The 25,746-nt window shown below is 39.9% G+C and overlaps 1 protein-coding gene across 4 annotated transcripts in view; it reads right to left on the bottom strand.

The window, feature by feature from the left end:
- PAWR (pro-apoptotic WT1 regulator) overlaps window positions 1-17,412 on the bottom strand; it is a 90,303-nt gene extending 72,891 nt beyond the window's left edge. Inside the window, exons 1-2 of one of the 4 annotated variants that reach the window (XM_033221171.1) lie at window positions 16,910-17,412; window positions 15,748-16,410 (exon numbers count right to left, since the gene is read on the bottom strand). In XM_033221171.1, coding sequence (XP_033077062.1) covers window positions 15,748-16,263 — 516 coding nt within the window. In that variant the 5' untranslated portion in view covers window positions 16,264-16,410; window positions 16,910-17,412. Of the gene's footprint in view, window positions 1-15,747; window positions 16,411-16,526; window positions 16,648-16,673; window positions 16,829-16,909 lie in introns of those variants that run through there. The other 3 variants (XM_033221174.1, XM_033221173.1, XM_033221172.1) reach the window with 3 other exon arrangements.
- Between the last annotated feature and the right edge of the window lie 8,334 nt (window positions 17,413-25,746).

The raw sequence follows: 25,746 nt of genomic DNA, 5'->3' as shown, positions 1-25,746 counted from the left end.
ACCACAATAAGATACCATCTCGTACCAGTCAGAATGGCTACTGTTAAAAAGTCAAAAATCCACAGATGTTGGTGAGGTCGCAGATAAAAGGGAACACTTAAACACTGCTGGTGATAATTTAAATTAGTTCAGCCACTATGGAAAGCAGTTTGGATATTTCTCAATGAACTTAAAACACAACTACCATCCAGACCCAGCAATCCCATTACTGGGTATACACCCAAAGGATTAGAAATCATTCTACCACAGGGCCAGGCACAGTGGTTCATGACTGTAATCCCAGCACTTTGGAGGCCAAGGTGGGTGGATCAGTTGGGCTCAGGAGTTCAAGACCAGCCTGGGCAACATGGCAAAACCCTGTCTCTACAAAAAATACAAAAAATTTTAGCTGGGCGTGGTGGTGCACTTGTGTTCACAGCTACTCGGGAGGCTGAGGTGGGAGGATCGCTTGGGCCTGGAAGGCGGAGGTTGCAGTAAGCTAAGATCATGCCACTGCACTCCAACGTGGTGACAGAGCAAGACCCTGTCTCTCATATATAAAATAAATCATTCTACCACGAAGACACATGCATGCGTATGTTCACTGCAGCACTATTCACAATAGTAAAGACAAGGATTCAACCTAGATCCCCATTAACAATTGACTGGATAAAGAAAATGTGGTAAACACCATGGAATCCTACACAGCCATAAAAAAGAACAAAGTCATGTCCTCTGCAGCAATATAGATGGAGCTAGAGGCCATTATCCTAAGTAAATTAACGCAGGAACAGAAAACCAAATATTGCATGTTTCCAATTATAAGTCGGAGCTAAATATTAAGTACACATGGATGCAAAGAAGGAAACAATAATCACTGGGCCTACTTAACAGTGGAGGGTGGGAGGAGGGTAAGGATATTATGGGTACTATGCTGATTACCTGGGTGACAAAATCATGTGTACACCAAACTCCCATGACACGAAATTACCCATGCAGCAAACCTGCAAATGTACCTACCCCCTGAATCTAAAATAAAAGTTGGAAAGAAAAAAAAATAATAATAACAAGCTTAATACATTTGTTCTGCTCAGGCTAGTATTTAAAAGGTGACACTGACTCCATTGTGAAACTGGAAGCACAGGGGAAAAAATGACCCTGATCCCATTAAGAAGTTGGAAACAGAGGAAAAAAAAAAAAAATCAAGAATTTTATTTTTGGCAAGTGCAAAGTTAGCAACTAATTTCTCAAATCAGAAATATGAACTTCCCAATGCTTTGCTTTCCTCACCTGTAAAAGAGAAATAATAATAACAATAGCAGTGACCCGTCTAGAGCTGTTCTAAAGATTTAATGAACTAATACATGTGAAGGACTTAGAATAGTAACAGGCTTAAAAAGCACACAAGTGTAATCTCACATTAATATGGCCTGTTTATTCAAAAATACAAATACCTTTCTTCACCCATAATTAATAAAATATTCTAAAAGCCAGCCTGTAGTATAAGCAATTTCTGATTTAATCAGTCTTTCAAATTACCATGTGACTCAAGATACTAATAAGCTCCCCTATGTACTCCAACTGAAGACACTAACAGTCAATTAAACAGTCATAAAACTGAAAACATATTAATAAACTGTATTCTCTACTATAGTGTTCTGTGATTTCAAACACAGTATCTCCCCAACTAGAGTATGGCAACAACCTCCCAACTAATCTCCTTACCTCTATTCTCTCTTTCTTCTAATCTGCTTTGTACCACAGCACAATAGTTGATCTTACTAAAATTTTGCTCCCACAATATGAACATATCCTGCTCAAGTTCTCCTGTAGCCAGACACATCAAACCAAAAACCTTCGGGCTTGTTTTTAAGATCCTTCACTATTCTGCTCCCTCAATTTCACCTGCTATTTCCTAATATAAGCCCTCTACCCCAATGAGGTTACTAATTCTCACCTTTGTACTACTGCCCACTCTGTTTTCACAGCGTGAAATGAAACTCTCCTCTTCATCTGTCCATTTCTTATCAGTCCTTCAAGATTCAGTTCAAGGCCGGGCGCAGTGGCTCACGCCTGTAATTCCAGCACTTTGGGAGGCCAAGGGGGGCAGATCACGAGGTCAGGAGATCAAGACCATTCTGAGTAACACAGTGAAACCCCGCCTCTACTAAAAATACAAAAAATTTAGCCGGGCGTGGTGGCGGGCACCTGTAGTCCCAGCTACTCGGGAGGCTGAGGCAGGAGAATGGCGTGAACCCAGGAGGTGGAGCTTGCAGTGGGCCCAGATCATGCCACTGCACTCCAGCCTGGGCGACAGAGCGAGACTCCATCTCAAAAAAATAAAAACTTAAAAAAAAAAGATTCAGTTCAAATCTCACATTCCCTCCACAAAATTACCTGGACCATTCAATCCTCCAGGAATCTCTCAAATATCTGTACCAAGAGTATGAAATAACATTTAACATTTTATTATACTCATTTTTTAATGTTCAAGAATTGTCCTATATAATTTTGTTTTTCTGGGTTAGATTATAAAGTACTCAAGGACAAAAATTAGTTTGTCCAAATCCTAGCAGTGCTGGTAACAGAAAAGCTATATTAACTCAAGCGTTCAAAAGGCCTAGTATAGTGTCTTAACATGTACTAACAAGGTAGTAAATGTATGCTAGCCATACCAGAACAACCAAATTAGAGAATATTCTGTAGACATTAAGAATAACACATCTACGATGTTTGTAAAGATACTGATAACAAAAATGTTGTAACAATATCTATAGAATGATTAAATTTCTGGATATATAAATACATTTACTTTGTGTGTGGCTTCGAAGAATTGTATTCCAAAAATATAAAGTACTAGTTATCACTGGATAGTCAGAATCACTATCCAGTAACAATGTTATGAAACAAAAGTGTTTATGAAACAACAAAAAAAGTAATAATTAACATTTCTCCTTTTAAAAAAAGCTTAAAATGAAATAATACAACAATGTCAAGTTTAGAGGCAGGTTATAAGAATGTAGATAGAATATAATCCCAATGTATAAAAATAAAAATGGAAGACAATTCGTTAAATTTATAAATAATATTCTATAGCTGATTTTTGCACAATCCTAGATTTGCTATTTTATTTCAAATTTTCTGAACACTATTCCTAAAACATGGTTTGGAGATGCCCTTTAGTTCCTCTAAGATACTACTGGGAAGGAAGGAAGTATAGAGGGAGAAAACACTTGTAGAAGTTAAACAAGTAATACATAGGGAAAAATTCAAAGGCAATTCCCATCCTTAAGCACCTGTAGTCCTACCATCTGTATTACAGAATGAACTAGAAGAACCAGAATGCAATAAACTGAAACTGGTTTTATATTAAAGTGCAGGGCAAAGTACAAACTCAGGGATAACGTTAAGCTACAAACTTCTCCATTACACTAGAATCAAACTCTAGCAATTTAGTATCACTGGAGTTCCCCACCTCCACTGCATCTGCCCTCGACCCCCATTCATTCTCAAATTTATTCATTACATAATTATTTTTGTCATCAAAAGAAATCATCTGGTACAACTTTGTTTAGATCCTATCCTCTAGTTTCTTTTTAATGTATATGGAAATTTTGATTTATTCTACTATGTTATCTTTACAGTATTTTGCGTTGTTTACTACTCTTGAATATCTGCCTCCAAACAACAAAATCGTTTTAATTATTTCAAATTAGGCAGACAAAACTGTTTTATCTCCAAAATCTGTGAGAGTTATTGTATAAACAGATATGGACAGAGGAAGGAAGTACCCAGTCAACAATACTGAACAGCAGAATAAAGTCTGAATTCTTTGGCATGGCGTTAAAATTCAACACAATTGGTCCATATCAATCCTCTTTAACTGTTCTCCATTCACTCCCCACCATGAATTTTCTGAACATCACCATTTCCTCTGTTAGAACATATCCTGCTTATTTCCAACAATGATAACCAATGTGTGGGCACTGGCACCCAAACAGACCTGGAGTCAAAGCCAAGTTCTGCCAGAATGGCTTTTGGGCAAGTCCTAACTTCTCTGAAGCTCAACTTCCTCATCTAGTAAAATGATAAATATAAAAAACCTACCTCATGAGTTAATGTGAAGATTAGATGTAACCCATGGTAAGCCCTCTGTGCAGTACTGGACATACAGCAGGCATGCAATATAAAGTTATTATTTCTATTACTTCCCAGTTCTGTGCCTTTGCACGTGCTATTTGCTCTACCTAAAATGTTACCCTGTTCCCCTCTTCACTTGGAGAATCTTTCTTACCAACTAAGACCTAAAGCATAATGCCATCTCATCTTACGTAAAGCCTTTATTGAGTTCCTTAATTAATGGCTCCCTTTAGGGGTTTTTTTTTTTTTTGGTGGGGGGGAGCAGGGTGGTGGTTAGAGACAAGGTCTCACGCTGTCACCCAGGCTGAAGTGCAGTGGCATTATTATAGCTAACAGCAGCCTAAAATTCCTGGGCTCAAGCTATCCTCCTAAGTCTCCCAAAGTGCTGAGATTACAGGTGAAAGCCACTGTGCCCGGCCCATGGCCCCCTTTTCTGTGCTAGTAGTACTTTGTTCTTTTCTCCATCATAGTAGTTGTTATTATACTAAACTATAATTATTTATCTTTTTCCCTGAAATATTAGAAGTTCCTTAAAGTCTGGTAAGGACAGGCGCGGTGGCTCACGCCTGTAATCCCGGCACTTTGGGAGGCCGAGGCGGGCGGATCATAAGGTCAGGAAATCGAGACCATCCTGGCTAACATGGTGAAACCCCGTCTCTACTAAAAATACAAAAAATTAGCCAGGTGTGGTGGTGGGCGCCTGTGGTCCCAGCTACTTGGGAGGCTGAGGCAGAAGAATGGCGTGAACCCAGGAGGCCGAGCTTGCAGTGAGCCGAGATTGCGCCATTGCACTCCTGCCCGGGCTGCAGAGCGAGACTCCATCTCAAAAGAAAAAAGAAGAAAAAAAAAATAAAAAGACTGGTGAATATTTTCTATCACACAGCACTGAGCCTGGGGCATACAATTGGCATTCAAATGTTTTTGAAGAAACCAACTTACAAAAGAATCTATAAAAAATGCTGCAGCATATGAGAGGAGTGACAAGGGCAAATGCTAGAGAGAGGACAAATGGAATGAAAGAAGCTGTCACATTTGGCAATTAAGAGGTCACAAATTTGGTGACACCGGTATAAAAAAGGTCACAGGCAACCTTAGAGAGATGAATTTCAATACAGTAGTAAGAAATGAGCAGTCAGCAGATGAAAACGTTGCCTTTAAGAAACTGACCAATTATGGGGAAAAAACAGTAAGCTAAAGTAAAGCAAAATTAAGGGAACATTTCTGCATAACAAGATGAACCAGGAGGTAAAGACTGAGTATTTAAGTAAGAGGTAATAAAATAAAATCTCTGATATGGATGTAGTATTAGCCTGGTGGGGCCAGGAGCAGTGGGGGATATGCTAGACTCAGCTAGAGGAAAAAGGTTGAGGTTGAAATGCAACTTAAGTTTTGAGGTAAAAGCTTTCTGGAAAGACTAAATTAATGTTTTGTTTTTTGTAATAGGCTAGATAATCTCTAAAGATTTTTCCAGCTCAAAACATTCAGTTCTGTAATTTTTTTTTTTTTTTTTGGAGATGGAGTCTTGCTCTGTCGCCCAGGCTGGAGTGCAGTGGTGTGATCTCAGCTCACTGTAAGCTCTGCCTCCCGGGTTTAGGCCATTCTCCTGCCTCAGCCTCCTGAGTAGCTGGGACTATAGACACCCGCCACCTCGCCCGGCTAGTTTTTTTGTATTTTTTAGTAGAGACCGGGTTTCACCATGTTAGCCAGGATGGTCTTGGCCTCCCAAAGTGCTGGGATTACAGGCTTGAGCCACAGTGCCCGGCCCAGTTATATAATTTTTAATGCCAATGAAATGTCTCTGAAATCTATCCTTCCTTTCCCTTTCTAACACCATTTCCCTAGCAGTCATTATTAGTATACTCTTAAACGAGTAGTCCCATTTCTCTGCTTCCTATACCTTTCCTCTATGTCATTACTTGGATTGATCTTCTCAAGCCATTGTTTTCTATGTTTTCACAACATTTTACATATTTTAGATAGATTGATGAGGATACAGATATCTATGTATGGGTAGACATATAATGCACTGTAACATTTGTTCAGAAAAACATGGATTTGTCCCAGTGCCACTGATATGAACATACGTTAGGGAAAAAGTTGAGAATAACACTAATTTTGCATTTGCTTATGTTCAAATGCAAGAAATGTTCAGCAGGCACAGTTAACTGCAACCCAGTCATGTAGAAATACATGCATACACCCCTCAAACATCTGCCAGTTACCTCAGTTCACTGCATACGTTATGAGCTACACCCATTCACATCTGGTGTAACACTCCCACTCCAATTTCAGATAACCTTCCTCCTACCGTAATTCACAAGCTGGAATCCTTCTAACACATAGTTTTTAAAAAGTTTAGGTATTTTTCAAAGTAAAGTGTCATATTTGTTGTTGTATTTATGTATTTATTAAGCATTTAACATGTGTGAAACTGCTAGTTTTTATTAGGTTTCTATCTTTTTAAATGCCATTGACAAAGTTTTTGAGTGTTAAGCCCCAAACTCTGTTTTCACATATGCCCTACAGTTTTTACTGTGCAATTCTGCATACCATGATGAGTTTCAGGAACTTATTTGAGCTACAGCATACATATATTTATAATTACTGCAGCTCTAACCACCAGTTTCCCAGTGAAATCAAAGGTTATAGAGGTTTAAAAAAAGAAAAAACCTCTGGTCATCCTTCACAATTATCTAAAGGACTTATACCTGTGAGGCTCAATGGCACAAACACTTTTCTTGAGCAATGTTTCAGGAAATACAATATGTGAAAAGAAAAAAATAGGTCAGGTGGAGTGGCTCACACCTGTAATCCCAACACTTTGGGAGGCCAAGATGAGAGGAGCACTTGCATGTAGGAGTTCAAGACCAGCCTGTAGAGACCCCATCTCTATAAAAGAATTTAAAAAATTAGCCAGACGTGGTGGTGCAAGCCTGTAGTCCCAGCTACTCAGGAGGCTCACGTGGGAGGATCTCTTGAACTCAGGAGGTTGAGTGTGCAGTGAGCCATGATCGTGCTACTACACTGAGCCTGGGGGACAGAGACCCCGTCTGGGGAAAAAAAAAAAAAAAAAGAAAGAAAGAAAGAAAAGAAATAGCTATTTATCTAAGACTATTTATGGGCTAATCAAAAAGCCACATAATAAGGTAGATAAGCAGTAAGGTCCTTTCCCAATGAAGTAACGGTTAAGTATTTTAATACCAAACAGCACAAAACACATGCATCCAACTAGACATGGTGGCTCATGTCTGTACTCTCAGCTGCTTGGTTGGCTGAGGCAAGAGGATCGCTTGAGCCCAGGAGTTTGAGGCTGAGTGATCACACCATAGTACTGCAGCTTGGGGAACAAGCTAGATCCCTGTCTCTAAAAAACATGTAACAAAAAATCCACATCTACCCCTATTTTTGAAGTTATAGAATAACATTATAAAAATATTCATGATGAGCAGTTAAGTGCACACACAAATCGATAACGTGGTTCCATTTCTCAAGCAGATTCACAGAAATAAGAGTAGAAACACAAACATTAATATGTATAAGATAATAGGTTTTTCTACCTTTTCTTGGATTTATTTCCATAAGGGAACTACAGTGAACACATTGCCTTTTTAACACATTACTTGTGTTAAAAAAATTAGGATTATATAAATTTGACTTACATTAACTTTCGTTTACATTATAGGATATGGAGAAGTATTTCAATAATTTGAAACCTAAAAGTAACTTCTTTGATTATTTCAGCTAATGTAATTATACTTTTCATTTCTATTCCTCAAGCACCATCTTCTGAATGTTAACTCTGTTCTGAGATTTATATTATTTTTAAATACAACTAAACATATTCTGGAAAAAACTCCAAAAATAATAGAAAATAACAGAAAATCAATTGATACTTTATGTAACCTGTAAATTCTAAAATATTAAGTAGTTTGCTTACATGACCACAGATAAGCTTAGTCTAAAAGATGTCTTTTTAAGTTAATTTTATCTGTTTCAGTTCTATATTTCAAGCTGTATATTATTACGTTTATTTATCCTATTCTCTTAGTCCCCTTAGAGTTTTGTTTTGTTTGGATTTTTCTGAGCCAGAGTCTCACTTTGTTACCCAGGCTGTAGTGTAGTTGAGCAGTCACGGCTCACTGCAGCCTCGACCTCCTGGGCTCAATTGATTCTCCCACCTTAGCTTCTCAAAGTGCTACAATTAGAGGTGTGAGCTAGGGCGCCTGGCCCCATAGAATTGACTATGAAGAGCCTGAAAACAAAGTTTCAGCTGCCACAGAATTGTAATCTACCATATAAATTCTCTCCTATCTGTTCATTTCTGCAAAACCTAACAGAATATTAATTTTCAGAATACAACTACCCTATTTCCTCAACTACCTAAAATAAATGAGGCTATCATTGAAAAATACACTGTGACCCACAAAATTTTGCTGGACAAAATCTCCAAAAATTATCACAGAACAAACATTTACTAGTCAACTGACATGCTAAGATTTGAACTTGCTGGAGCTCTTCTACCTTTGAAGTGTGTGATTTTGCTGCTTTCAGAAATTAAATATTCCTGCAATTTTGTTCAGCCATGGTGCCCAGTGTATTTTTACATAGCCTAAGGAGAATGTAATAGGTGGCTGAGGCTCAATTCTATACATGCAGGCATATGGCTGTAACACAATAGCCTAAGATCTAAACAGAAAATTGACTCAGCAGTTAACCAAGTATGTTTAAAATCAATTGCCAGTCAAGGATGCTTATAGGTCTAACATAAGATTTGTAATCAATGGGGAAAAGTTTTGTACTTGATAGTAGTTTGATAAGATGGCAAACACAATGCTTTAAAAGTTTGAGTTGCTAATTATCAAATACATTTATAAATGCAATTATATGCTTTCACTTAAAGATACATAAAAATTAAAAACGAGTGAAAGTAAAGTTCTAATTACACATTAACTATCTGAGGTGTTTCTGTAGTCTAGACTTGTCTAAATTCTGGAAAAGAGGCAAAGCAGACACAGCATTTTGCACTAAGTATGTGACATAAATGTTTAAAGTACTTTGAATTTCCAAGTAGCTCAATCTTCTGTTAAAATATGCACAGTTTTTAACTGGAAGAAAAAAATGAGAATATTTAACAACCTCACAGGAAATTAACCTATACAGTAACTACAATTTGTGATTTGGGCATTTTTATAACATTTTCACAAACATCATTTTATTTAATTCATGTAACAATCCTGTTAAGATAATCAGTATTCATTTCATTTGACGGATCAGTAAACTAGTACAGGGTATTTAAGATAGTTCTTCCCAAACTTTAGTGTTAAACTCAAGTTTAACTCAAGTTAAAATGCAGACTCTCAGATAAAATCCCTAACCCGGACTGGGGTGGATCCCAGAAATCTGCATTTTAAATAAACAGCACAAGTGATACTGGTAGAGATGGTCCCCCCAGACACATCTTTTAGAACACTGATTCTAGTACTATAACTAAAACAGTAAGCGTGGAAACTCCTTTTTTTTTTTTTTTACTCTGAATCAGTGTTCCCAAATGTTTAGATGACAGAGCTTTGCAGACCTCCATGAAAGATATGTAAAAATTTAAGTAAATTGAAAGCATTACACTCAGTTAAATCGTTAGGTTTTTGCAAAAGTAATCCAATTCCAAAATTAATCCAATTATTAGGTTGGTGCCATTACTTTCAATGGCAAAAACCGCAATTACTTTTGCACCAACCTAATAAATACCTATTATACTAAACTCCACTGCAAACAAATGGTAGTGGGTGCCCAAGTTTAAGAAACTTAAAATTGAGGAGCTCCTACAATAATTTCATTTTCTCTGTAAAATGTGGGAAAGGCTGATATTAAATTATTTTAAGTTAATGACTTCTCATAATTTGAATAACCTATCACTTTACTGAAAGGAAAGCTAAAACATAGGGACCAGAGGTTCTAAGAACATAATGAAAAATAAAGATAAAAATATAAAAGCACTTAAGAGCACACCGTGTGAATACTAAAAAAACCACTGAACTGTACACTTTAAAAGGGTAAATGTTATTGTATGTGAATTATATCTCAATTTTAAAAAAAGGAAAAAAGCACTGAGAAAATGTCAAACCCTAATATTTGCCAATAACTTTATACTTGTAAAACATTTTATCAACCTTGCTATTAAATGGCATAATTATTTTCTGGCACACATCATAGGTGCTAAAAAAAAAAAAAATGCAGAAATAATAATAAATAGCATAAATAGGCTGGGTGCAGTGGATCCTGCCTGTAATCCAAGCACTTTGGGAGGCTGAAGCGGGTAGATCACTTGAGGCCAGAAGTTTGAGACCAGCCTGGTCAACACGGTGAAACCCCATCTCTACTAAAAATAAAAAAATTAGTTGGGCGTGGTGGTGCATGCCTGCAGTCCCAGCTACTTGGGAGGTTGAGGCAGGAGAGTTGCTTGAACCCGCGAGGTGGAGGTTGCAGTGAGCTGAGATCACACTACATGCCACTGTACTCCAGCCTGGGCAACAGAGCAAGACTCCACCTCAAAAAAGCAGAAGGAGGGAAGGAGGGAAGGAAGGAAATAGCATAAACAGGCCACTAGCTGGATAATGACTTTAAATAAGAATTTTAATGCCAGTGTTTATATATTCATTTGTTCTCAAAATTTTCCATTAAAGTCTCACTTCACCCATCTTCTATAAATAGGGCTATTTTCAAATTCTACAGTCATATACTAACAATTTAACACTAAAATATTCTTTGTATTTCTTAAACTAGGTATATAGTATGTAATACACTAAAGTGCAGTAAGATGGTTTATTATGCACAAGACTGTGAGTGCAGACTATCTCTAATCTACTTCTCGCTACATATATGACCTGAAGCAAGTAACATACCCTCTCTTCCCCATTTTCCCATAGGGCTGTGGTGAGAATTAAATGCACTAATGTATATCAAGTGCTTAGAACAGTGCCTGGCACTTAATAAGCACATCATAAATATCAACTACTTTAATTATGTAATTATTATTTTTATGAGAAATGGCATCCCAGCTCAGACAACTCAGCACAAATCCTGATAATATTAAAATTTCAATTTACTTTACAAGTGAGCTCAAACATTTAGGAAAGCTTGGCTAATATCAGCTCAGGTTTTACACTAAGCAGTCTCAGTGTTTACACTATATCTACCCCATTCACAAATCAAATTTTCTCCAACTCTGAGTCATTATTAGTTTCTCTCCTGACTCATCACATAGAAAGGTAGACAGTCTGGAGCACAATGGGAATAACAAAAGGCATTTCTTAATCTACCTGGATTTATAAAGTTTACTAAGTGGAACTTGTCCTATATTCAATACACATACTAAACAATTATGACCTAACCTGTGTTCACTTAAAAGTGCTTTCTATATGTTAAGTGCTCCTTTATCTTCCCTTTCACCAACACAAGTTCAAACTATGGAGTAGGTGTTATGATCCCACTTTGATAGAAAAACAATTTATCACTTAAGTAAAATCAAAGATTCACATTTTCTGACCACTAGCCAAAAATAAATTTACATTTTGCCAAGAGCCTGGTGTTCAAAATTTTGCCACACTATAGGTTAGAGGGTCAGAAGCAATCTCTGAGTACACAAATTTGACCCGAAATTCTATTCAATTCCATACCTTTACTGTTTTCCTCATTCAAATATTTAAATTAATTCAGATAACCTTTAAAAAGAAGTTTTGTAAAAGTCTCGGGAAATATGCTCAGTAATGAAAGGTAGGTTAATGTTTAAAAACTCTCCTTTTCCTAGATATATACATACACACAAAATACACAAAAACATTTAAAATAATGCTCTATCACTTACTTTCTACGTGATCTTGAATCATTTAAGCTCTAAGTCTTCATTTTCTCCTCTGGAAATGGGGATAAACAGTGTAACCACATGAGACTGCTGTGAACTTCAGTACATAAAGCACTTTAGCCAACCACTAAAGTTAAACCACTTTAGCCAACCACTATTTTAAAACAGAAGTTTTAAATACTGTATATGTTAACTTTTACACTTAAACCAAAACTTCAGTGCCACCTCTACCTATTCAAAGATTCTATTTTCTATGGCAACCATCTCCATTAACCCATTCACACAATCCTACTCAATGGCAGTAACTTCACAAACACCCTGAAAACAAGTATATAACTGTCTAGGGAGCTTTCTTCAACTGTCACTCCTCCTCCCTGGGTTAGGTACCTTGCTCAGGCTCTTAGCTGTACTTACTACTCTACTTTTCACATTTCCTTATATTACCTGAGAGCACCTCGTGGGCCAGGCTTATGTCCTATTCATTTCTATGCCCAGACTGCAGCCCAACAGTTCTTATCACTGACTCACATTTGAATCAAATGGGGAACTTTTAAAAATATTAATGTCTGGGATCCATCCCAGACCCATTCAATTATTAGAGGGTGGGGTGAAGGGACAAAGAGGGCAAGGAATTGAATTAGCATGAGCAAACATTTTTTTAAAGATTCTAACATACTATCAATGTGCTGCTCAAGTTAAGAAACACTGCATGCTGATACTTAATATACTATACAAACAATTATGTATACATGTACATATGTGAGAATATATGTAAAAATATACAGGTACTGAAAAGTTTAAGACTAAGGTCAAGATTCTCATCCTCAATACCTTCTCCCAGCCCAATCATCCCCTCCCTTTAAACACACACTATTTCCAATAAATAGTTACATGTTTCATTAAGATGACTTTTAAACTGTTAATTCAGTACTTAAATTTTTTCATGTAATTATGCCTTATCCTTCTTCCTAGATTATAGCCTTGCTCCTTGAGAATATACACTGCCGTATTCTTGTTTTCTCCACTGAAGGATAGTGTCTTTAACAGGTATGTAATAAACAGTTGACTGATCTGATAAACACACAAAAAAATTATTGGCAAGAAGTATGCCATGTCCAAATTACCCAATTCGGGTGAATTACTACCAAAAAATAGAAAATGTAAAAATTTAGAAAAAAGGATTTTTTTTTTAATCTCTTAGTAAATTTTATCTCATTAAAGAAGCTCTGGGTATTCTGACTTTAGCCATCACATGCAGTAACCACCCAGTTTCCTACCTCCCAAATGGCTAGTTTCAGTTTTTGACCTGGTTCCTTGCCTATACCTATCTTCTAGTCAATTCTGGTATCTTTAGCTGCTGTCAGATACCTTTATAACAGTATTATATACACACTATATAGCTTGTAAAATGAGGTAATGAAAGTCATGTATCACACAGATGTTTCGTAAGTACTTCCTTGAAGGAACTTAATGTTTATCCACCATTAAAACAAGATCTCTACATACAAACTACATGTTAATCTACTAATACAAACTTGGTTGGGAATCATGTCTGAAAATAAGAGTCTTACTCAACATTAGATAAAATAAAGACTACTGTTGAATATAGAGAGATTGGTCATTTTCATCTTTTTACATATTTTCATACCTGAAAAATTTGCAAAATATCTATGGCTTTTTAAAATAGGGGTGGTAAATTAAATATTACACAAGAAACTCCACAGCAACAGGTATCCTCAATGTTGAAACTACTAGGAGAAATGGCACACAATTCTAAAAAAGCAACAATATAAAGACATGAAAATGGCTCAGCTTTAAAGTTTTGCATCATGTATTTTACCACTATTAAAATCATCTGAAATACATAAGTTGTTTTGAAAAATATGAAAATATGAGGAGGAGGCACTCAAGAAGTATGTCTGTTAATTAGATACTGTGGTAAAACATTACTGTTTTGTTGGGTCCTGCAGCTTGAAACGGATAGAGCCATAGTTACCACTAAAAGAAAGCAGTCCTCAATTCCCTATTCAATAAAAAAGGTTCAAATTCCACAGACAAAAAAAGGTACCGTTGGTTTGTTTGTTTTTAAGGAAGATTAAATTTAGGAGTTGCCAACACCCAAACGAAAAACATTCCAGAGTATTAGACTCCATTGTAGTAGGAAGTCATCTACATTCTCAGCACTATGTTCTCTCACTCAAAGCAGGGATATTAACAAAAGATGTTTCTTAGGATCTCACATGATACACTCTACTTACTTCCCCTAGGAAACATTATGCTTGTTTAAAAAAAAAAAAAAAAAAGTACTTGAAAAATAATTTTAGCACATGCAGCCAGAAAACAGTCAAGTTTAACATCTGCCAAGATATTTCCCAAAATAAGACCCCTGTTAGATAAACAATGCGGAAAAGATTGAAAATGACAAATTCTTTTATTTGGACCATCAGCTACTTTTAAAAATCAAGTTGAGGAATGTAGCTTTTCCAAAGCCTTGTCTTCAATTTCCCCTTAATCTTCATATTTTTAACTAAAAAAAAAAAAAAAACCCTGGAAATTTGATTACCACTCTTATGAATTCCTTCTAAAGCAATTTAATGAATAACAGACCTTTTGTGCAAGTAGCAAACCGCAGAGGACAGTTTTGCTGGCTGATAAAAATCTCTGAAACGCTCATATAAATACATCCTACAAAGACACACTATGATTTTCCAGGTATGGAAATCATAATACTAAAAATTTAGGTACATTTAATATACACTCTAACTTATTGCAAATGCTTTTACTTAAACCACAATTAAAGTTAGTAAATTCGAAATAGTTATTTACTGGGTGACAAAGTTGAGTAAAATTAGAAAGCCAGGAGAAGAAAACGTGAAAGCTAAAGCGTCAATGAGAAAAAGATGCAAGTACTTTAGGTGAAACAAGGTATTGAACCACTTCCTCAAATCCATAAGCTACTATCAAAGTAACCAAAACTTGTTTGAGATTATTTTGTCTTGTTTCTGGTAGAGGGAGGTGCGATTATACACTTAGTAAAAATGTTTTACCAGTCACTCTAATGGAAGATGCTGCTACCTGCAGCAACGTTTTGAAAATGGTCAAAACTGCAAACAACCCAAAACAAACAAAAAACCTTACCACGTATGTTTCAGACACAGTACTCAAAAAGAGATCGTCTTAGCGAACAGAATTGTGGGTTATTAAAGCATCCCTGTTGTCGTAAATATCACTCAGAAAAAAACTGTGTGTGTGTTTAGGAGCACAACTTATAAACATTTGATTTATACATAAAATAGTGAATGTACTCATTCGGATATACTCATCTAGAGTTCACTGGAAGATAAATCTGCCTCGGATATTGCTAAGGCCACATTTTCTTTACAGGTGCTATTAAACATTGGTAAGAAAGGAGAAATAAACTGGTAACTTCACATGGGCACGTGGGACCCTAGAGAATGTCGTCACCACCATTAATCAATTTTTCTAACTGATCAAGCACAAACAGCCAAGTTCGGGTGGGCAAGTCCTGGAGCCACAAGTTGTCTTTCTACCACGGTAAAAAAGGATCCTGGATCCTGGCCAGGAAGCCTGAAAAGCACGTGTCCTACTCTTGAGTTTGGGGAACTTCCCAGGAGGCATTTGTTCAGAGTAAAACTCCATCACCCCCTGCCTGCCTAACTCGGTGAAGGGACAAGTACGAGCCAAAGGAGGAAAACTGGGCCCCGGGTAGCTCCCAGGAGGAAGACACCGGGAAGAAGCTGCCGGCTCACCTCTGCAGCAGGGATGTTGACCACGCCGGTGGAGCGCCGCTTCTCCCGCAGCTTCCTCTTCTCGATCTGCCCCTTACCTTTCCTGGCACTGGGGCCCGAGCTCTTGCCCTTCTCCGGGACGCCGTCCTGCTCCCCCTCGTCACGCCGGGGAGGCGGTGCAGCCGAGGCTGAGGCGGCTGGGGGCTCGTCCTCCGACCGCCGCGGGCCGGGGGCCGCCCGGGTCAGCATGGCGGAGCTTACCGCGCAGTTCACGCCCCCGGGGCCGGGGACGGCAGGTGCGGGCGGCGCGCCGCCCGGGAGGTTGTTGTTGAGCTCGCTGGCAGCGGCGGCCGCCGAGGTGCCCAGAGCCCCCGCGGGGGGCTTCCCAGCGGCGTCGCTAATGCCCCCTCCCGGGGCGGCCGGGCCCGGGGGGTTCTGCTTGGCGCGCATCTTCTCGCGTTTAGCCTTCCACTCCTCCAGGAAGTCTGTTGTGCTGCCGCCGAGGCCGCTGCTGGTCCGGTAGCCACCGGTCGCCATATTCCCAGAGGGGCTGGCCGGGCTCTCACCTCAGGCCGCCCACCAGGGCTCCGGCCGCTGCCTCCTTTTCCTTCCTGCGGCCCCGAGGATGCCAGGGGACAACCTCCAGGAGCGGGACGGCCGCCGCTCCCCCAGCAGCTGGCGGGGCTGAAGGGAAAGACAAAAGGGAGCGGGTAAGGGAAGCGTAAGATCCCCGCCCGACCTGAGGGTCTGGCCCCAGGCTGCGCCCCTCGGAGACCCCGAGCGCGCCCGCTAGTCCCTACCGGCCAGCAGCCGCCGGGTCCCCACCCTGCGAAGTTTCTCCCACGCACCTACAGTGCGGACCCCGACGATCACCGCCCCTCGGAGGGAGGAGAGAGGACTGACCCCACCCCCAAGTCTGCCCGCCCGCCCGCCCGCCCCGTCCCCACCAGGGTCCGCGCCGGCGGCGGTCGAGGTACTACGGCCAGACCCGCCACCTGTCGGCCCGTCGTATCGCTTGCTCCGCGCTCTGGCCACCGCCGGTCTGAGGTCCCCGCCAGCTACACTCCCATTCCCAAGGCGAGGCGCGGAGTTCCTAGTCGGTTCGAAGAGGAGGCGGGGACCCAGCTGTCCCGCGGAATGGGGAAAGGGCCGGGTGTGAGCGAGCGGCCGGGCAGCCCCTTACCTCGGAGGAGCTTGTAGGGGACGAGGCGTGTGGCTGGGATCGGGCACCCAGGTGTGCCGAAGCTGGCGCACGCTCTTCCGCCGCGCGGAAAGTGCCGCGGCAAACTCGCGGTGCGGCGCTCCAGGCAGTCCCAGGACAGTAGGGAGGGAGGAGAGGGAGGGAGGAGAGGGAGGGAGGGAGGGAGCAAGGGGCGGGAGCCGAGTGGCGCCGAAGCAAGAGCGGAAAAGGCCGAGGCAGCGCTTGAGGGGCGCGGCGCGCGGTGGGAAGGGTCGTGGCCGCTGACGCCCCGCCCCCGGCGCTCAGGTGCGCGGCGTCGCGTCCCGCCCGCCGCCGCAGCCCGCCCAGCGCCTGCGGTCCTGTACTCCGCACCCGTCGCCGACCACCCCGCGCCCGCCGCGCTCCGCCCGCGGCCGGCGGGTTGGACCGTACATTCCTGGGCTAGCAGCCTCGCGGCGTCCGGCCTCCCGGCGCCTCCGACTCCGGGGCGGGAACGGCACTCCACGCCCTTCTCCTTGTCTTCTCCGCCTCTCTCTTCTCCCACCACTCTTCCTTTTAAGTACAAGACCGAATTATTTGAGAGAAAGTCTCGAACGCTGGCTAAGGGGAAAAGAGCGATAACTTGTGATGATTCAGGGAATGACCAGACAGGATGGGAAAATACCCACGTGTCTCTTTTCCTAGTCGCTGCTCCCTTTTCAGATGTACTAGGGCAGCAGGCAGAAGAATAGAACTGAAGCAAACCCAGCACCCTCCTTCGAAGAAAACTGCCGTGTCCTGGTGAAAAGCGTTGGCTAAGAGGAAGGACTTACAAGTATCTTAGGGTTGCGGGAGAAAAAACTCAGTTCGACAGTTTATTATATTGGCGATTCCAGTCTCGGAGTTTTCCCCTTAACCCTGTCTCTGCATCTCCTCTTTACAGGGAATGAATTTAGCAGCAAAGCTCCCTACCAAATAACGCTGCACTGATGCTAATTTGAGATGAGCTGGGGCAGTGATTGTCTCTATTTTTTCATTATTAACATGACATGCCAGAGGCTTATCCTCAGATGCAAGTCATCTAAAATTTCTGGATCAGAGCGGGGTGGGCTGCCACTGACGCACCTGAGAAGACTGACCTTTCTATATCCAAGTAATGTCAGGGCACATCATCGTGGGAGGCTACAAATACCAGGTCTCCATTTTGTGAAAAAGTAGGAGAGCCCTAAGTCACTCTTACCTAACATAAACCTTTCTTCCTACTTAATATTCGTGTTTTGCCCAGGTAGCACGTGGTGAGTGAGCAATCAGTGTTTGCCTGCCACAGACCTGGGAACAGAAGAAAGTGATTCATATGCTCTGTATTTCTCCGGGAAGACAGTTTTGGTCTTTGGTCTGGCTGTTGTGGGAAACGTATGGAGAGAGCTCTGGAAAAATCCTTAGAAAATTAAAGGCTTTTCTTGTGAATAGATCTAAAAGGCTGAGCGGCTGTTTAAGCTAGTACCAACCCCAGTGTGCCACCTGAAATTTCTCAATTACGTATTCATTAGTTTGTTTTCTGAGTTTTAAGGAGAGTAAGGGAGGCTGGGACATTAAACGTATTCACATTAATATGCTTTGTAACTTACCAGAGGTCTTTTCTCTTGGAAGGGCTGCAGGATATAGTGGAAAGGGTATAGTCAGCTAACTGAGGGATCTTGGGGCATGTTTACATTACCTGGTGCTAAGCTTTCTGTACTATAAAATCAGCAAGAATTACTTTTTTTTTTTTTTTTTTGAGACGGAGTCTCGCTCTGTCGCCAGACTGGAGTGCGGTGGCGGGATCTCGGCTCCCTGCAACCTCCGCCTCCCGGGTTCAAGCGATTCTCCCGCTCTCAGCCTCCCAATTACATTATATTTAAGCTGTCCTAAGAACTGACACTGTACATAAAATGTGCTTCATTCGAGGAAGGCACTCAGTAAACATAGTCCCTTCTAGGGACTTAACAGTCCTTGGTCTCTAAGAAGTGTATGAGAGAAGAGGAAGTTAAAACAGATGGGGCGTTGAATATACAATATCAACCTAAAATCGATAGACTTTGAATGAACTAGGATAACACGCCACATAAATTTCTCACGGCATGGCTTAAACCAGTTCTCTTAGTCTTAATAGGTTCTGAGTCAGGAATTTTGGCTGCTACTGACTTGTGTGACTTTGGGCAAGTTGCTTAACTTTTGTGCCTCTGTTTACTTACATATAAAATGGGGATAATAATACTTCCTACATTGTGAGAGTGTTGTGAAAGGGCCTCCAGTCCTCAGATAAAAGGTGGTATGTGAGTACCAGAGTAGTTATTATTAGTCTATAAAGTGCCCTAGGAACCATGGATGAAAGAGATTATTGAGGTACAAAGCTCTGTGTTTTGTTATTATTATCATCATTTATTATACCTTTTGTCTTTACCATTCTCAATATTCCCGAAGATATATTTCACAGCCAGACTGCTTCCAACATTGCACTGAGGTATTTAGCTGAGTCAGTCCTAAATTGCAAGATTTTGCATACCATCAATCTTTATATATAGCGTTTTGATGAAATAATCCTCAAAGACTTGGAGCTCGGTTTCTCAACCTCAGCACTATTGACATTTGGGGCTGGATAATTCTTTGCTGCCCTGCCCATTGTAGGTTGTTTAGCAGCATCGTTGACTTCTGCCTGTTAGATATCAATAAGAAACCCACACCTATATTGTGACATTGACACATGGTCCCTGGGATAAAATTCTTCCCCAGTTGAGCACCTCTGAGTTAGCCTAAAATAACCAATTTTTAGCGACTCACTTGCCCTTAATAATATCATGAAATATGATGATATTGCTGACAAAACATTCATTTTAATATGTGAGAGTGAAACCTATTCTAGATGCTAGTCTTAAATGATTTTGAGGAAGTATATTATTATATGTATGGATAGCTAGTATATTGTAAGTAGCCATTTTGCCTTCAATGCAGATATTTCTGGAACATATGCAATTCATCCGCTAACATCAAAATATTATATGTGCATAGTATAAAAAAATTACATACTTTAGTTCTATAAGGATTATAACAAAAAACAGCAATCTACTCTCTACCTTATCCACTCTGAAAACCCTACCCAAAACTTTGAACTTTGTAACTTTTCCATTAAGAGATCTTCATATTTTTTATGTGCATATCTGCTATTGTATATTTTGATTTTTCCATTTTTAGATATAGAAGAGGATTTAGCTCTGATACACTAATAACACATATACTTTTCATACTCCTACACTCCCACTATATATCATGATTTTTATTGAATAAACATTCAATGTTTATAGTATTATGACTATACAAATACTGTTCATAGCTGAGTCATGTGGTGTACTGTGATTGCATTTCTTTTTTTTACAACTGTTTTTCCTTGTTGCACAACTATACCTTTTGTCTTTACCATTTTTCTGCAGTTAAAACTTGGCTCTTTTTCTTTTTTTAATCATCCGCTTTTTTTATATACCCGTCATGAGTATATACTCAAATTTTCCACCTCTCAATGAAGTTAATCACATTGGGTAAGCTATCAGTTCTATTCTCTTTTTTATTTTTTTGGAAACATCTCTTCTGGAGCCCTCCATCCCCTGCTTTAATCTGGATTGATTTTGTTTGTTTGTTTGGAGATGGAGTCTCACTCTGTTGGCAAGGCTGTAGTGCAGTGGCACAGTCTCGGCTCACTGCAACCTCCGCATCCCGGGTTCAAGCAATTCTCCTGCCTCAGCCTACCGCGTAGCTGGGACTACAGGCGCACGCCGCCACACCCGGCTTATTTTTTGTATTTTAGTAGAGACGGGGTTTCACCATGTTGCCCAAGCTGGTCTCGAACTTCTGAGCTCAGGCAGCCCGCCTGCTTTGGCCTCCCAAAGTGCTGGGATTACAGGAGTGAGCCACTGTGCCTGGCCTAATCTGGATTGATTTCAAGGTTCATTGCTCGTGGTCATCCTGGGATTATGCTCCTCTAACATCTTGAGAATCATTTTCTCTGCAGACTTCTTGTTTCCTGAATTGCATATTTTTCTCTTTTGGTTTCTCCCCTTCATTTTAGTAGTTATATCCTCAGTATATTCTGAAGATAGTGTAACTCATTCTTAGAGACCTTGCATATTGGAAAATATTTTAAATTTATCTTCACACTTTATTAATAGTTTGGTGGAGCATAGAACTCTAGGTTAGAAATCATTTTCCTTCATAATTTTGAAGGCATCACTTTATTATCATCTGGTTTCCAGAGTTGCTGTTTAGAAGACCAATGGCATTCTGACTGCATTGTATTTTCTGTCTCAAATTTTTGGATCTTCTGACTTAGATCCTCTGAAATATCTTGAAAATATGCTCTGATTTGGTCTTTTATCATTATTACAGTACACACTCAGTGGACCCTTTTAATCAGCTATCTGCCCTCCAGTTGGGAAATTTTCTTATCCTTTTCCTTTTTCTTTGACATGGAGTCTCCCTCTAATGCCCAGGCCAGAGTGCAGTGGCCCGATCTAGGCTCACAGCAACCTTCGCCTTTCGGGTTCAAGCGATTCTCCTGCCTCAGCCTCCTGAGTAGCTGGGATTACAGGCGCACATGCCCGGTTTTAGTAGAGACGGAGTTTCACCATGTTGGTCAGGCTGGTCTTGAACTCCTGACATCATGATCCACCCGCCTCAGCCTCTCAAAGTGCAGGGATTACAGGCGTGAGCCACCGCACCTGGCCTATCCTCTTTCTTTGATAAGACTTTCCTTCTACTTTCTCTGTTCCCGCCTTCTGGAACTCCTGTTATGTAGGTGTTGGAATGCTAGAAGTTCTGTAACAATTTTTTAAATCTTTTCTCTTTTATTTTTCATTTCCTTGGCACATTATTCTACTTTTAGTGAAATTTCCTTCACTTTATATGCCAATTCTTCTACAGAATTTTCTGTTTCTAACACTATTTCTAATATCTCTTTCTTGTTCTCTAAATATTTTTTCTGTAGCATCTTGTTCTTATTGACACATATTGAGCATTTTTTTTCTAAGCAAATTGCTTACTTTTTTTGTTTTAATCTTCATCTTTCATGTTAGAGCACTTCCTCATCAGTCTGCTGTTTATTCATATTTAAGACTGAAGCACTGCAAAGCTGATTGAAAGCTCTTCTGTGAAAAGGAAGACCTTCTTGGACTGATGGACCTCATTTAGGGAGCCGGTGTTTGGCCCCAGACATTTTCTGGAGGTGTGTATCAAATTCAGCATCCATGGAGCTTCCCTTTTGGCCCAATAATTTTCCTTGAGTAAAATTATTTCTGCTTGTGTTGTCAGTTGCCAATTTTTTCAGGTGCCAAGTAGGGAAAGAAGACTGGAGGAGTCTCATTACTCAATATGCAGGTTTTCACTTAATCCCTATACTTAGTATATCTGACGTACCCAATTTCAGTGTGTTTGTAATTCAACGTCTGTACAATGTGGAAACTTCCAGTCCTCTGCCAGGATCAGGAGAAATAGCCTCCTTGCTACTGAGCCCTGCAGAAGGGATTTGAAAATCGAACTGTTCCTTGTGTAGATTTTCAACTAATCCTTCTGTTTTCATCCCCATCCTTCACTCTGTTTCAGAGGTATATGCTGCTGCCTCCAACTTCTGAATCTTCAGGGCTCTGCAGGACAAAAAGAGATTACTTCTTATTGGCTTTGTCTCTTGCAGGTTGTTAGAATTTACCTTCTCTGCTCTGCTAAAGTCTGTCTGCTTTCTATCTTTCATCTTCCAAAATTTTGTTCTTACTGTTCATCCTCTTTGTTATTACTGGTTTATAATTTTACTTTGGTTTTAGTGAAGTTACTTGAGGAAGTAAAGATAAACATGTGTGTTCAACCTGTTATATTTAATAGGAAGTCCAATTCATCCGTTTTGCAGATTTCCAGATACTTTGCAATCTACTCCATGAGTCCACATCAGCAGAGACCTCTACATCTTATTTCTGTCCTCAGTGAGTTACATCATAAGCCCATATTGATTGACACTATAAGAAACTCTAAAAATTTGTTTTATTTTCTATAGGCTGTTTTTGAAGGTGTGGCCCATGACATTACATATGTTCCTGTTATTAAAAACTTAGGAAAAATTTTCTGAAATCCGTATTAAGAATAGATGTGGTTCTCTTTTGCAATTGTTTTCTTAACCATATAGTAAAACTATTTTTCATATAGTTAATGAATATTCTCTGTTCAATTGCCTATAGGTAATCTTAGACTAGATTTTTGGCCTATCCAGGGAAGACCTAGATTTTGTGGTACCTGAAGCTTACATAATTTGGTGGACTTTCTATAAGAAAAATAATACATAAGAAAATAAATATTTAGAATAAGTGAGAATTTTTTTTAATTACAAATTTTAACAAATTGAAAAATGCCATAAGTGTCACAAAAATCCAGGAAAAACCCCTATTCTTTTACTCTCTGACATATTTCTATGCCACTTTGTATGCATTTTATTATTTACTTTATTATCTATTGATGCATAAAGTACATGTCTTTACATGCAGATGTATCCACTGTTTGTAGTACAAGTATATAGGTTTATGCATCACAAACACAAGAACTCTTATAAATTGTACATCAAAAAAACTACTTCAAAAAAGAAAATAATGGCTGGGTGCAGTGGCTCACGCCTGTAATCCCAGCACTTTGGAAGGCTGAGACAAGCAGATCACGAGGTCAGGAGATCGAGACCATCCTGGCTAACACGGTGAAACCCCATATCTACTAAAAATACAAAATATTAGCCGGGCTAGTTTTTTAATTAGTGGTGGCGGGCACCTGTGATCCCAGCTACTCAGGAGGCTGAGGCAGGAGAATGGCGTGAACCTGGGAGGCGCAGCTTGCAGTGAGCCGAGATCATGCCACTGCACTCCAGCCTGGGTGACAGAGCGAGACTCCATCTTGGAAAAAAAAAAAAAAGAAAAGAATGTATTGGCTATCCATAATTTTATACTCAGCATTATATTATACATTCCTGATAGCAAAGAATATGTGTTCCTGATAGGAAAGTATATCAAATGCCAATGAAAACTTAATTCTCTGCTTATTTTACATATCTCATGATTGGAAGAATTTCCCACAGACTGGCTTTAGTATCATCAGACTATACGACTCTCTGCAAGGAGCAACTCATTGTTTCTGTTGTCAACCTACTTCCAAGTCACTCTTGCTCACTCAAGACTTTAACTCCTAGCTGACCTTCTTTCTCCCCACTCCTCTTTATGTCCAGTTCTTAGTGATAACATCTACAAAGATAGTTTATCCATCTTCTGGCATCTCAGATACTTGACCTTCTCACTCCAAGTAAGATTTTTCCTCTTTACCCCCTCTTCAGCTGGTTATCTCTTGACTTTGTCATCATCAGTAAGTACATCTTCAAAATTTCAGTTTTGAACATTCCATTTTTCAACCACTACCACCTAACTCTTCAGCACACTTCCTGTCATACCCCTACTCCAACCATTTTTTGACCTATTGATCCTACTTATTTTTCATTATCCTTCCTTTCCATGTCCCAACTTCCTTACTCAGCTTTAGTTCTAAAGTTTATAATTATTAGCCTCTTCTGTGTATACCTGCTCAGCTGAAGAAGGATAGTTAAAAACACTATGGAATGCTTTCTAACCCTACTTTAATGCATCTCCACAGTCTTAACTAGGCAGTCCATACTGTCTGGCAATCCTAGTAAGCTTGCTCTCCTGTACTCCAAAATGACTGGTTTATATCAGCCTTTTAAGCCTCTAATACCTCCTTATACCAACCTCACTCTCAGTTGATGAGCTTGCCTTCACCCTTCACTGACTATAAAATAGCACCACTCAGAGTAGGGCTTATCTTCCCAAGACAGCTTTACCCATCTTCCTGCATCTAGATCTACTCTCTGCCTTCTTAATTAAATGAAATTAGCTGCTTCTCTTAAAGGCTGTCCTGCCATCTGTGTCTTTCCCCTTCTGAGGGCTTTGCTTCTACAATTATTCTCTCATGCATAATCAATTTCTTCTCTATTAAATCACTCCCTTCAGCATACAAATGAGCTCTAGTAATTCCCTCTGTATTAGTTTTCTCTTTATTGTCCTAACAAATTTCCACAGACTTAGCATCTTTAAAAGAAAAAACCCACCTTTATCATCTTATGGTTCTGTAGCATAGAAGTGCTACCTGGATCTCACTAGGCTAAAACCAAGAAGCTAGCAAGGCTGCATTCCCTTGTGGAAGCTCTTGAGAACAATCCATGTTCTTGCCCTTTCCAGCCTCTAGAGGCCACCCACATTCCTGGCTGGTGGTCCTCTTCTTTCAAAGTAAATAATGGTGCATCTCTCTGCCTTTCTTCCATAGACACATCTCCCTAGGATTCTCTTTTTTGCCTCTATGTTCTACTTGTAAGGATCATTGGGACCACCTGAATAATCCAAGATAATCTCCTTATTTTAAGGTCAGGTGACTAGCAACCATAATTCTATCTTCAACCTTAATTTCCCTTTGCCATGTAGCTTAATATATTCAGAAGTTCCAGAGATTAAGGTCTGGAAGTTGTTGGAGGCCATTATCTACCTAATGTGCCCCCTTAAAGAAATAAACTTCCATAATCTAACCTGATCAATGTTATAATTCATTGTCAAAATTCTTGGAAGGGTTATCTTTAGTCACTGTTGGTATTTCCACCCTTACCATTCTTTCTATAATAATTTCCAAATGGTCATTAGTCCTCACCACTCCACTTATTATTCACCATTCCTGTCAAAATTATCGATAAGCTTCATATCTTTTTTTATCCTACCTAACCTTTATTATTCGGCACAAATGGCTTCCTC

This window comes from Trachypithecus francoisi, unplaced genomic scaffold (genome assembly GCF_009764315.1).
Source record: "Trachypithecus francoisi isolate TF-2019V2 unplaced genomic scaffold, Tfra_2.0 Lachesis_group11, whole genome shotgun sequence".
NCBI lineage: Eukaryota > Metazoa > Chordata > Mammalia > Primates > Cercopithecidae > Trachypithecus > Trachypithecus francoisi.
Note: the sequence above shows the minus strand (reverse complement) of the source record. Positions and strands in the feature narration are given on the sequence as shown.